At 36.1% G+C, this 12339-nt stretch overlaps 1 protein-coding gene across 1 annotated transcript; it reads right to left on the bottom strand.

The window, feature by feature from the left end:
- Positions 1-2717: 2717 nt before the first annotated feature.
- Positions 2718-11006, bottom strand: LOC112800049 (lysine-specific demethylase JMJ13-like). The gene is made up of 11 exons (XM_025842099.3): positions 8937-11006; positions 7446-7788; positions 6421-6577; positions 6115-6334; positions 5880-5933; positions 5694-5773; positions 5316-5593; positions 4803-5195; positions 4151-4545; positions 3762-4046; positions 2718-3554 (listed from the first exon to the last, which is right to left on the bottom strand). Exons 1-11 carry the CDS (start codon positions 8937-8939, stop codon positions 3216-3218), a joined length of 2547 nt encoding a protein of 848 aa, XP_025697884.1. The 5' UTR covers positions 8940-11006; the 3' UTR covers positions 2718-3215.
- Between the last annotated feature and the right edge of the window lie 1333 nt (positions 11007-12339).

Genomic DNA, 12339 nt, shown 5'->3' with positions numbered 1-12339 from the left:
ATCTTGGCTTTGTTCCCTGTCTCAATCTAACATTTTTTGTTGCTTCACTTTATTTAAATAAATCCACACATTACATATATTCTCTTTGGAAAAAGATACACATAATTGTGGGAGAGAGATGGTTGGTCCTACAAATAAAAGTCTTTTTAGGTACTCAATTATCAAACTCAAAATTGGTTCTTTGTCATGGGAGTAGGCTAGGTACACAAGTAAAAAAAAAAAAAAAAAGAAAAAAAAAGAAGCTCAATCCCTCTAATTTGAAGTCCGGTAATAATAATATAATAAGGTTGAGTTGGCAACTTGGGGAAGGTTAGATGCCTAGCAATGCTATGCTTTTTGCCTATCCCATTTTAACCAAAACTTACACTCTACAAATATGTTGCTTTTTGGACTATGTATGTTCATGTGACTGCTATTAAAAACTTGTTTGCTTAAGCGAGTGTCGAGTAGTCAAATTTCGTTTTGTATATGTAATAATCTATTTGCTAGCAAAAGACTCTTATATGAGGTTCAGATTTACGATGGATTATTGCTTGACCTGTTGAGTTTGAAGATGTCGTGGTCAGCAAAAAAAATTAGAATAATATAAGTTAATCATAAAAGAGTAAGTTAATGTATTTGAATGTAGTAGTATTGCTTGATTAAAAGGGATCTGAAGCAAAATTTAATATTAATTGATCTCAACGGCATGCTTAAGAATAAATAAATAAATAAATAAAATCAACTCAACTCAACTTTGTGTTGCATTTTATTTTAAATTTACTGAGGCGTGCATCTGTGTTCTTTCTAAGCATTTAAATGGCATTTTATAAAATTTGTCATATATATAGTCCTAAAACTTTGGTTTGACCTTGATTGAATCTCAAATGAAATCTTTGACTCCCTTCCTTCAACGATTTAACTCATGGATCCAATTATTGGAACAATGTTCATCAGTGCTATATTGGCATCTACATTAGGGACAACTCAGATGTGTGTGTGCTAGTCAGAATATTCAAAGCAAAGTAGAGTTACGAGTATTATAATTATTATAAGGTAAAGATAATTAATGCATGAGTGCCAAAAGGTAACCAATTGAGATATTAATATTTAATATGCATTCGATTGCTATTGTGATCATCATAAGATTCTCCAATAACCATGTCTTCTCTGCCCTTATTTTCATATAATATACTCTCAATGTAAATGCTAAAAGAAGAACATCATCTTCCCCTAAGATACTGAATATTTTAATATGGGAATTTTTTTATCAGAAGTGAAATTGGATGAAGGATAAATATTGTAAGTAAAATTTTAGAAAAATGTGTATTCCACATGATGTATTTATTTATTTTTTATTTTTTTTCCTGTTGTAAAAAATAATATTCACTCTTTATTGAGAAACATTTTTCGCCATATCATCACTCTTTTAATATATACTTCTAGTTCCACCTGCACAAATAAATTGGACCATTTTTCTTATATGTATTTTTTGTTTTGTTTTTTATTTCATATTTATGGAGACCTGCAAAATGCACATTGTTGATTTATGTAACCTATTTAAGCCTAACATGCTCCACCAAAAAATAAACCAAATAGTAGTTGCTGGACCTTTAAAAAAAAGGAAAAGAAAGAAAAAAGGCCTAACTAGAAGCTGTAAGTTTCTCTTTTGTTTTAGTCTTGTGAAATTAACTAGTAAGGGAACCAAACCTGATTGGCAAACCCAACAGTATGACCCAAAAATGGAAACTACTAAACTTCCGTTTTTATTTTCCTCTAATATATTTTGTTATTGGCTCAGGTTGCATCAATCTTCTCCTAGAATTGGGCCATTTTAAGAGATCAAAATCTAATTGAGGCCCAAAATTATTGCTAAGAGCCTTACTGGATCAAGAAAAACTCCAACCCATCAAAATCAGAGTTTATTGACAGTTTCTCCTACCCTCTCTTTCCATCCCTTAGCCTCTGTTGTACTTTTGTCTGTGGATTGTTTTATTGATATCTGATTTTTCTCCACCGTCACTTGTCTTGGGATTTAAGGGTTTTTTTTTTAAAGTAAAAAAAAAAGTAAAACACTAAAACTTAGAAAATTCTCATTCGTTACACATCATCGTCGTTAATTGCTAACGTATGAAAGCAACATTTGTTACATATCGTGTTTTTAACATATCACATGATATTTATGAGTGTTCCAACGAAAACACCAACAAAATAACTGATTTGACTTACATTATTATCTTTCAAAATTCATAATCTTCTATATACTAATTTAAATTTAAATATCAACCCTAATTTTTGGTTGCCAACGCTGGTACTCACATAAATTACCTGCCATCTGTCGACTATCATTGAGTACACGTTAAAGAGATCTAAGTGTTCAAGTTAGGAAAATGCATAAATCATAATGTCACTATGAAAGTAGCATATTTGTCAAATCACATGTTGCTTGTAACAAAATTTGTGGTATATGGCAGACACATGAAGTTCAAACCAGCCGTCCAAATTTGCAAGAAATGGTAAGAAACACTCTTGGGATAAAGTTTATATAATTGTTTCTTAGAATACGAGTGTATCTATTTTTTAAGATTATACGAATAAGTTGTATTGCTTTGGAGGAATTGTTAATGAAACAACAAAATCATGAATCAGCATGGGAATTGCAACTTTAACGCCGCAAGCGTATTCCACTTTATTTGTCATTGTTGGCAGGAAAAACATAGCGGAACGGAAAGGAGATATAGAGAGAAAATGAGGGATTTCTTTGTAACTTTATTCAAGTAGTTCTAGGTGCAATGACCTATTGCTACAAAAAGAATGAATGAACATTAAAAGGGGAAGCAGCTGGTAGGCATAAAATGAGAAAACTATGAATAGACCCAGGTTCCTAACAATACCTAAATGACTGATCAGAGGGAGAAAAAAAAATGTACACTGAAATATAAGTCACTAACCCAATTGTCTAAGTCTAAGCTTCGCAGGTCACAGGTTCACCAGCCAAAGTTGGAAAAACACCTCGGCCAGAGAACCCAAAAGGATCACCACCCCGTGCAGAATTCCCGAAATGTTAGGCCCTGCACAAAGAATGTAAATCTTATCCTAATTGGTTAAATTTTTTGCCGCTGCTTCCAGAATCAATCATTTGCAATTTTGTTGTTCGTGTTGGTGTTAGAAAGTCCATTAGCTAAATGGAGTTAGCAAAATCAGACTCTCGATGGTTTTTGAGGAAACTTGGAGCTTCAATTCAATCTGCTTTCTAAACTTAAAAATGAGGGGCCTCGGACTTTAAGCCGCTTTGGTCCGATCTCGATGGAAGGCGGTTCCCTGATAGTCTGCTGCAGCTTGTCTCTCCGGTGGTGATCTCGTTGCCTACTTATCTCGTCGATACCAAACTTCTTATACCTTACAGAAATGGGATTGTTGTTGTTTGCCCCTGTGAATCTGTCCCTGGAAGAAATTTCACCATCAACTTTATGAAAAGGGTGACTGTATTTTTGACTTGATTCACTGCTTCTCATTGAATCCATTGAATGTGCACTTCTTCCATCGGGAAGGACTTTCTTCAATCGTTTGAGTCCCTGTTCATGCACATCGTTTCATCATGGTCAATGCATGCAATCGTACACCAAAAATTGGATTGGCCAATTTAGGAAAGAAAGAAAGACATTAAAATAAATTTCGCTTTCAGTGTACCAAAAAGTAAAAGCCTTGGAAATATCTGTGCTGTCCGAAACAACACAAAGGATTTTGGACTAACAAAAGAATCAATTATGCTTTTACAATACCTGCTGCTCAGAATGCTTCACAGTCAAAGCATCATTTGCACTTCTCCTCTCTGCTTTCAGTGAAGAAGGACGCTTTACCCTGAACATCTCCGAATCAGAATCATCACTCCTATTATCCACAAAGGGCTTCACGTCAGATCTATGAAGATCTCGCTGTGGTTTACATGAGCTTTCATGATACTGAGCAGGGGTTGGGGAAGATTCACATGCATTGTTCGATGTTCTTTCACCACCATTCTCTTCAAAAGCACTACTTCGTAGCTTCAAGTTGCCATGCCCCTCAGCCTGCAAGCAAATGGAGGAATTCAGATTCCGCCAGGATGTAGTTTAGGAATAATTGCTGTTCTATTCCTGATGCAATATGCATAAATATTCAAGAACCAACTTACACTTTTTAGAGAAGAGGAGGATTCAAGAGGTTCTGAAAGAGAACAAAGAGTGGTTGCAGCCTCAGGCACTTCTGGCATTCGATACTCCAAGCCATGTCCGAAAACAAATTGACTTTGTGTACCACATTCTTGATTATTTGTTGTCTGCTCTGGAGTTGTATAAAATTCAACAACAGAATCAAGTTTCAGCTCACAATAAGGTGTGTATCCATTTGCCTTAGCTTTCCGAAACATATTTGACAAAGGATGGCAATACATGTTTTGGTCACTTTGGGTTTGCGGAAGAATCCCATCTTCCTGCTCAAACAACTTTGCTGCAGCTTCCATATCTGTAATATCCTCCCTCACAAAAAGTGTGTATTTGCTCCCACAGGTTAAGTCGAGGGATTCAATATCTGGATCATCAAAATTTTGGAAACATTAAAAAGGGGAATATTTGTATCGGCAAGACATCCCAAGACTCTCTCATGCTTGAAAAACAACATAATGTTTTCTTCTTGTTATGATGCTATATAATATTGAAGAAGCAATTAACTATTAATCGAACAATCAAAATATGGAAAATAGTATTAAAAAAGAGCATGGCAGTGGACCAGCACATGACAACAAAACATAACGGACAACATTGGTGATAGTTTTGAGCATAACTTACCATGTCGTAGGCATACTGGATGCAGGTGACAGCTGCAGTCAACAAAAGCTACATAACAGTCGCGTTTGCAGACGCTACAGAGAATCGCGCCATGGGAATGAGAAGAGACACTTATACATGCTCTTGATTTCATTAGTAACCAACGGGCACAATGCTGGAAACGCATCAAATTAACAAAAGAAACCTTAATAGAATGCTGGTATAGCAAGCCTATAGAGATGTCTGAATCTTCAAGCTCCATGGATGCATACAGAAGCATTGCTTCTTTGCATAGAAGTTCTTCATGGGGAAGCAAAGGAATCCTATTAAGCAGTGCATATCTCCGGCTAGCAATAGCTCCTAAAGGAAACCAATCACCAATTGCAAAGTTCACAGCTTCTCCGCAGTTGAAACCTATAATTTAAATTAAGATATGCAACATTAATTTTTCATGTATTAACTAACTGTGTGGGAGAAGGCAGCAGGGCATAATATTCTTGGAAATAAAAGTGTACGGCAATGAGAAAATCTAACCATGACTGAATCCAGCATGGTATGCCCTAGGGAAGGTTATCACAAACTCCCCTGGCTTTTGAACAGCCTTGTAAACGGGGACTTCATGTTCCAACAAAATATTTGGTGGAAATAGTGTTGTTTTCCCCAAGAGAACATCAAAGGCTCCATCTTCCCCATCACTTGACAAAATATCATTAGTATACACATGTTCTCTCACCACCCTTTCAAAGTCCAATGCTGCATGACCTGGAATACCATACCATGTTTTTGATGCCCCACAGTGATGATAATTAATGCTGCAATAACAGGATAATATATTGATACCATTAAATAAACATCTAGAAAGGGGAATACTTGTTAGTAATATAAAGAATTATGAGCCAAAGTAATATTTACCTGTACAAATAATGATCCTCAACGTGCCAAGCGAACATACTAAACAGCATTCCAATGTACAACATGGGTTCGGTTACTCCCTGAAATAAAACCATGTGTAAGTTGTGTTAAAAAAGTACAGAAAATGTTGGCGTCATCCAATACAAAGAAAGCAAAACCGAAACAAAAGGCCCAAAAAAATCTTACTGGAATAGATGATTCCAAGAGCCGCAAAGTAGATTTCGGCAACCGAGAAAGTTTCTGAGATCAGTAGAAAAGAAAAGTAGTATTTAGTATACTAATCAAAATAGCAAGGTCAAAGCATTCAGCTTATTTGTTTTGTTAGAATATTTCCTCTTCTAGACTTCTAAATAAAAAAGAAAAGATATGTTTTTAAAGGAAGTGGAGAAAAGAAAAAAGGAGACTCTAGTAAAATTAACACCTTCAAGTTCCACTTGCTGCTACCAAGCTGATCGGAAGGAGAAGATGAGAAGGCACTGCCATCAACATCACACGCATATTCAACTGTTTCCATCTTCCCACAACCAATTTCTTGCCAGAACTCTTTTTCCAAGTAGGAGGCAGGAAGACATCCAGCACTGCAATATCTTCTAGTAAAAACCTTGTTTGCCGTTTTCTCAAAATCCCTAAATGTATAATTTCTGGTTCAAATATAATGTATCAGTAAACAACAATGATAATTATAATTGGAATCATAAACACTAGCATTCCCAGTAAGGGAACTGACCTTCCACTCATGAAAAAGGTCACTTTGTCCTCAGTATCCCATTCAGCAAGGCGTAGGGGCTGCACTCTAGTTGTAAACTTGAAGCCTACTTTCTCCTTCATTAAAACAACCCCAGCAGGAACAGAAGCACTCAAAGGTGAAATAATCTTGCATATACCTGCCATTTATCATTGAGTCAAATTGATAATAGTTCGGTCACCATTTTTATCAACCTGTTGATTTCTGATTCATAAATATGCAAGGGCTAAAAGAGGATTGCCCAGTTAAAGTTATATCGAATCTACGTGTCCTTTCAGCTCATAATAACTATTACGCTTGTTGAATGCCATGGCACGCATCATTTTCTCAAAACGGGAAGCAAATTAACATGCATGGAGGAAACATTCATTTCATTAAGTTGAACCTTCAAAATTATTGATTATATAGTCCGCTCAATAGTACACCAAAAGTCAGCAGAAGAGAACAAGCGATAAAAATCTTGAAGGAGCAATTATATCCACATTCGGAGCAAGGATGCAAGATTGAAAGGGAAAAAAGTGCCTCCACACAATATTGTGACCTGATTTGAATCATCAATTCTATTTTTCTTTGGAGTATATATAATAAAGGGAACAGAGGTGAAACAAAAATGTTTAGGAGTTTAGAATGAAATGTATGAACAATTGCCTTGTTCATCAATAGTATTCCAGATTGAGTCAAAAATGTCATCATAGATTCATAGACAAAAATTTGTTGGCTAACTGGAAATTTTCTAAAATGTACACTTGCAATAACATTTTTGTTTAAAAAAGAAAAAAGACTAAGCTGTGGGTGAATGCAGTTAAAGCTATAACTTTCTTCATGTTAATTATTGCAGTTTATTATGTTTTGGACTTGATCATACTCTAACACACCCTAAAGCTGGATTTGAGAAAAGACTGGGGCAATGGAATGCCTAGAATTGTGAATTTGTGAATATCAATAAAAAATGCTAAATTGAATACGCAGTGAAACAAACATTAGGACTTAATTAAGCAAAGTTATACCATATTTAGAAGCTTCAGGAGCTATCTTTTGCAAATAAACCAAAGGATCCTCAAATTCATCTTTTGTTGGAGAATACACAGGACACTCTGGAATTTTATCAATCCAATCTAGATTACTTGTGTCAAACTTATCCACCTTACGCTTAGAAAAGGCATCTGCATTACCATGCAATCCCACACCACATGAAGCCAATCCTCTAAGAGCATCTCCTCCACTTCTGTTCATCATGTTTGCTACACTTGTGCCAGTTGAAGTGACAGACTTTGCTCGCTGAAGCCTTTTACGCTTCAAAATTTCTAACCCATTTCTAGCTTCCTTAGATAAACGCACTCTCCCTTCCACCTGTTAGATTGTTCATCATTTCACACTCACATTAGTAGGTAAAATTAGGATGAATTTGACCACACAAAAGGAAGCAGAATATCACAAAACTGTGAAACTTGACATACACGTAGAATCAACAATAAACAGACTAAAGCACAAGCTCAAAGAGCATCACTAAAACTTCAAATCAACTTGCAAACAGTCAGGCAGGACATTGGCTACTAATTCTTCAAAAATAGAACGAAAGATTGTCAATGCACGGCACCGTTTTTTATGCACTAGCTAACTCGAGTAGGGAAAGTATTTTGAAAATAATAAACTTTCAACCCAAGCAAACTAAAAACAATTCTGGGCCAAAAACAAACATGATCTTATTTGGCTTGTTACTACACCATTTAGGAGTCAACGACTAGATGACTAGGGCGTGAATCAAGTCCTTTGAAAAGTAAATCGCCAGGATAAAGGATAAAAATAAGTTTCTAGAAATCGGTAAAGGAAATAGGGAAGGGTCAACACACAACAATCTTATAGACACATTCAACGAATGCATGCGCTGAAATTTGTAAAGTTTCTTCCTCTCAACATCATTACGGCCACCTTAACACAAACCAATCAAACAAAAGATAATACTATTAAACATGTATACGAAAATAGAATGAACCACACAAATTCCACATAGGCAAAAGAGAAGAAAGACCCAGAATAAATTATTGATCCTTGATTAAACTAAATCCTCGAAATTCCCTTCCAGGAAAAAGGAGGAAAAAGAAAATAGAAGAGCCCTGTTCATTTAATTTTCAAACAAGGTCTATACAGTTTACTGAATAAAAGAAAAACAATAATTTTTTGCAAAATGCACCATACACATCAATCCGTAACATGAATTGTAACGGGGTCCAAGCATAAAAAAAAGAGGAAAAAAAGAAAAAAAAAACATCAAACCGCATGGCGAGTTGTGTTTTGACAAAAACAAAAACAAGTTCATCATTCAAGCTAACAAAATAGGAGAAAACCCATCCAAACCGTAATAGAGCACAACAATGTCCGAGATCTGAAGATACACCGGAGGAAAATGCATTTTGCACAGAGTTTTTCAAGCCTTTAAGAATCAAAGTAAAAATCAAAAGAATGAGAAAAATAATTTAAATAAAGCATGATTGACTTACCATCTCATTACGAAGCCGCTCCCTGTAGTTCTCCGTCTTCGCTCACTGGAACAAAACGAATCACAGAGGAAAAACAACAAAACCGAATCCAAATCACAGAGCCAAACCCTAAACCACGATCCAGAACGCTGCAAATTAAGAGCGAGCCCAAAACCACAACGAGGCTCCCCACATTCTCGAAGAGCACCGAGTAGAAGGCCAGAACCGTGTCTCCGGGAGATCCAACCACCTTGTTGAAGCAACCGCGGCGAATTGCGAAGGGAATGCAAGCGTTTCAATAGGAAGGCGGTGAGCAATTTTCTCCGGTGGCGGAGAACAGGGTTGACGAAGACGGAGCGGTTTTCCGGCGAGGGGAAGAGGTTTCCCGGCGAGGTGAGAGAAACGGAGAGAAACAGTGGATGAGGAAAGAGAGGAAACGAATGCTTAGAAAACCGAAAAAGGGTAAGGATGGGATAATTTATAGTTTTATAGTCCAAAATAATTAGCTCTTTATTATTAGCTCTGAAAACCGAATAATAATTGTAAATATTGACCTCCTTTTAATTAATTCACTCGCGTCAAATTGTAAATAAAATAATAAAATTAAAAGAGTCTTTGTGGAGAAGGAATGGTGGTTGTTAGGTGGTTCAACGAAAACAAAAGTTGCCGTCCAAATTCCAAAACGCGTTTCGAGTGTAAACGCGATTGAATGTTTCGCCGTTAAGACGGAGTTGCCGTTATTGTCCGTAGGAATTTAATGGCGGGTACAGAGTCAAAGGGAGGGGTAATTAGGTAGTTACATCATGTGGATGGAGGGTACTTTGGTAAATATGGTTGACGGTGTTATCGATGAGGCTCTGGCCCCTGTACCGGTCAGAGTGAAAGAAAGTGGCAGGAAGGAAGAAGGGAATGCTCACGTGAGCTAAGTCTGGGTTTGGATTGTTTACACAAGGTAGACATCTAGCCGTTGATTTTCCCTCTTTGTCTTCGTCGTTTACTTAGAACCGTCAAAGTACGGGAACTCGCTTGAAATCAGAAAGCCCCAGATGCATGTGTACTTTTTCTGTTCAACTGCCGAATTGTACAGGATAACTCTCACCTACCTTCCAGTTAGTTAAGGCCCATGGTAGGGAAAGTACGATCCTACCCTGGTTGGGTGTGGCCCCGCGGGTGATCTAGGAAAGGGGCATATCAGGGTTTTTGCATAGGAGGGATGGTCACATGCGAAGTGACTTCCGTAATGTTAGTGAACCACCAGGATGCGTGAGCAAAGCGTAATGCGATGGGACGAGGTGGGTCCGACACGTGGCGTGACGAGGAGAGTGGGAGGGTACACGCGGCGTGAGGATAAGGCTATGGTTTCGCGGACTTTGTGTTTGTGACTTGGGGTGGTGGCCAGAACGGTAATAGCTGGCGGTTACAACATGTTCTGTAGTAGAGTTGAAGTATGTCCCATCCAAAGGGCAGAGGACTAGAGTAGAGGACCCCAGCCCCTCCCCTATCCTATAACAATTGTTGCACCTCACGAGATGTTTCTCTGTTCTCTGCAAATTGGCTAATTCCTTTGGAACTTTCTTTCTCTTTTATTATTTCATAATAATGGGAAAATATAAAAACCATACATGGTAATGGGATTATGGTTTCACGGTGAGCCATTTTTCTCTCTCCTCATTCTATTGGCTAGTTTCTGCTTTTGAGCTTTTTGTTACGCGGAGGTTGGGCTAATCATTAGAATTCAACACAGTCAGCAAAATCAAGCTTTCACACTCTGTTTGGCGGCTTCGCTTGTGGAATGTGTCAACCTTCTTCTAATGTTCTTCCACGCCTCGGCTCAGCTCAGCTCGGCTTGGCTTGGCTTGGCTTCAAACTCCAAATTAAAATGGAAAAAACATGAGACGACTAAGGTTTGTGTTTTCATATTTGGAAGTGGTTTGTTTTTAACAGAGGCATGAAGTGACAAAATTTCGCTTTTTTAATTATACGAGCAAGAGACACGCAATAAATGCAGCTATGGTGTACAGAAACCTAATACTACTATTGTGGAGAGTTCGAAGGCGAAGCTTCCCTGCTTTGCGTGTAAGCTCAGGTTGTGGATGCTCTCGCTTAGAATAACTGCGTCTAAAATGGCCCTTCAAGCACCCAGGGGTGTTTTCGTAAATCTGCATTGAGTAAGGGTAAAGATTCTGTTTCTGGAAAGTTCTCTAATTGACCAAAATGCCTCATCAACACTGCAAAATCACCTAAATACCTAAAAATTAAATTGAATTTAAAAAGGAAAAAAAAATACTCTTTTTTTATTGGGGACCACAGCAGAACGAACCAGCTTTTGTGAAAATAAATGGAAGGTTTAATAAATAAAAAAGAAATATTTGAATGGAGTCTATGCTAATTAAAGGGGCGAGAGAATGAAGGGTGGATTATGTGGTTATGAGGAAATGGGCGATTGTGAAGCGTTGGATTTGTTGTAAGATGTGATGATGGGATGGGACCATGATAGAGGGGATTGGATAGGAGATAATTGAGTTGAGGGGAGTTATGATGCCACATTTATCGCTGGTAGCTATAAAAGTGAAGTTAGCCAGCTAGTATTGATGATCATCATCACTCCTAATTTCATAAATTCTTCATCTTTATTCTATGGTTTACCTATATTAGTAATCAATTATGTTATTATTATTTTAAAATTAAATCATACACAAATTTATATATAAATACAATAATAATTGATTTAACATATAAATAATATTTTTTATTATTTATCTTTTTACCATATTACTTAAAAATCAACTTTTTATATAAAATATATATTAATTAATTTAATATCTGATTTTAGTCTATATATTAAATTTTTATTTGTTATCTTTTTTTTCTAAAAATAAAATTTGTTATACTTATCTTTTTTTAAATAATTATGTTTTTTTAACCAAATTTTTAGAAATTTTAGTTGTTTTATTTTATTTTAAAATTTAAAATTAATTTAATAATTAGTATAATTAAATAGCATTATTCTCTCCAAAAACAACAACACAATAATAAAAATTTTTCTTTTTTTATTCTTTCATAATTTTATTAAAAAATTAATTATATATTAAATGTGCCAGAATAGATATAAGTGTTTCTGTTTATTTTCCTTAATCGATGTGTGTTTTAATTTGGTATAGATATTATGATAAGGGTAAGTAATAATTTGAGGTGTCTATTTCCAAAGCACCAAGGATGTTGGAAAGTTAAATAACCCAAAACAAGGGGTTGAATGAGCCTTATCTGTGGGAGAATTTCAAGCTGAGTCATAAAATAAGACAAAAGAAGAAAAAAAAATAGAGAGGAAAGGATATTTTGTATGTACCAAAGTAGACCCCATCAGTTACTTTGCCTTAATTTGGATTACCCACTCTTTCTTATCTCCAAAAGTACAATTATGTTT

This window comes from Arachis hypogaea, chromosome 5 (genome assembly GCF_003086295.3).
Source record: "Arachis hypogaea cultivar Tifrunner chromosome 5, arahy.Tifrunner.gnm2.J5K5, whole genome shotgun sequence".
NCBI classification, from domain to species: domain Eukaryota; kingdom Viridiplantae; phylum Streptophyta; class Magnoliopsida; order Fabales; family Fabaceae; genus Arachis; species Arachis hypogaea.
This window is presented reverse-complemented; position numbering and strand designations above follow the sequence as displayed.

What these genes read in the sequence shown, in the direction of transcription:
- LOC112800049 (XM_025842099.3), bottom strand. An exon ending in TCTTGGAATCATCTATTCCA is followed by an intron (nt 5,774 to 5,879) that starts GTAAGATTTTTT and finishes GTTTTATTTCAG; the next exon opens with GGAGTAACCGAACCCATGTT. An exon ending in GAGGATCATTATTTGTACAG is followed by an intron (nt 5,594 to 5,693) that starts GTAAATATTACT and finishes CTGTTATTGCAG; the next exon opens with CATTAATTATCATCACTGTG.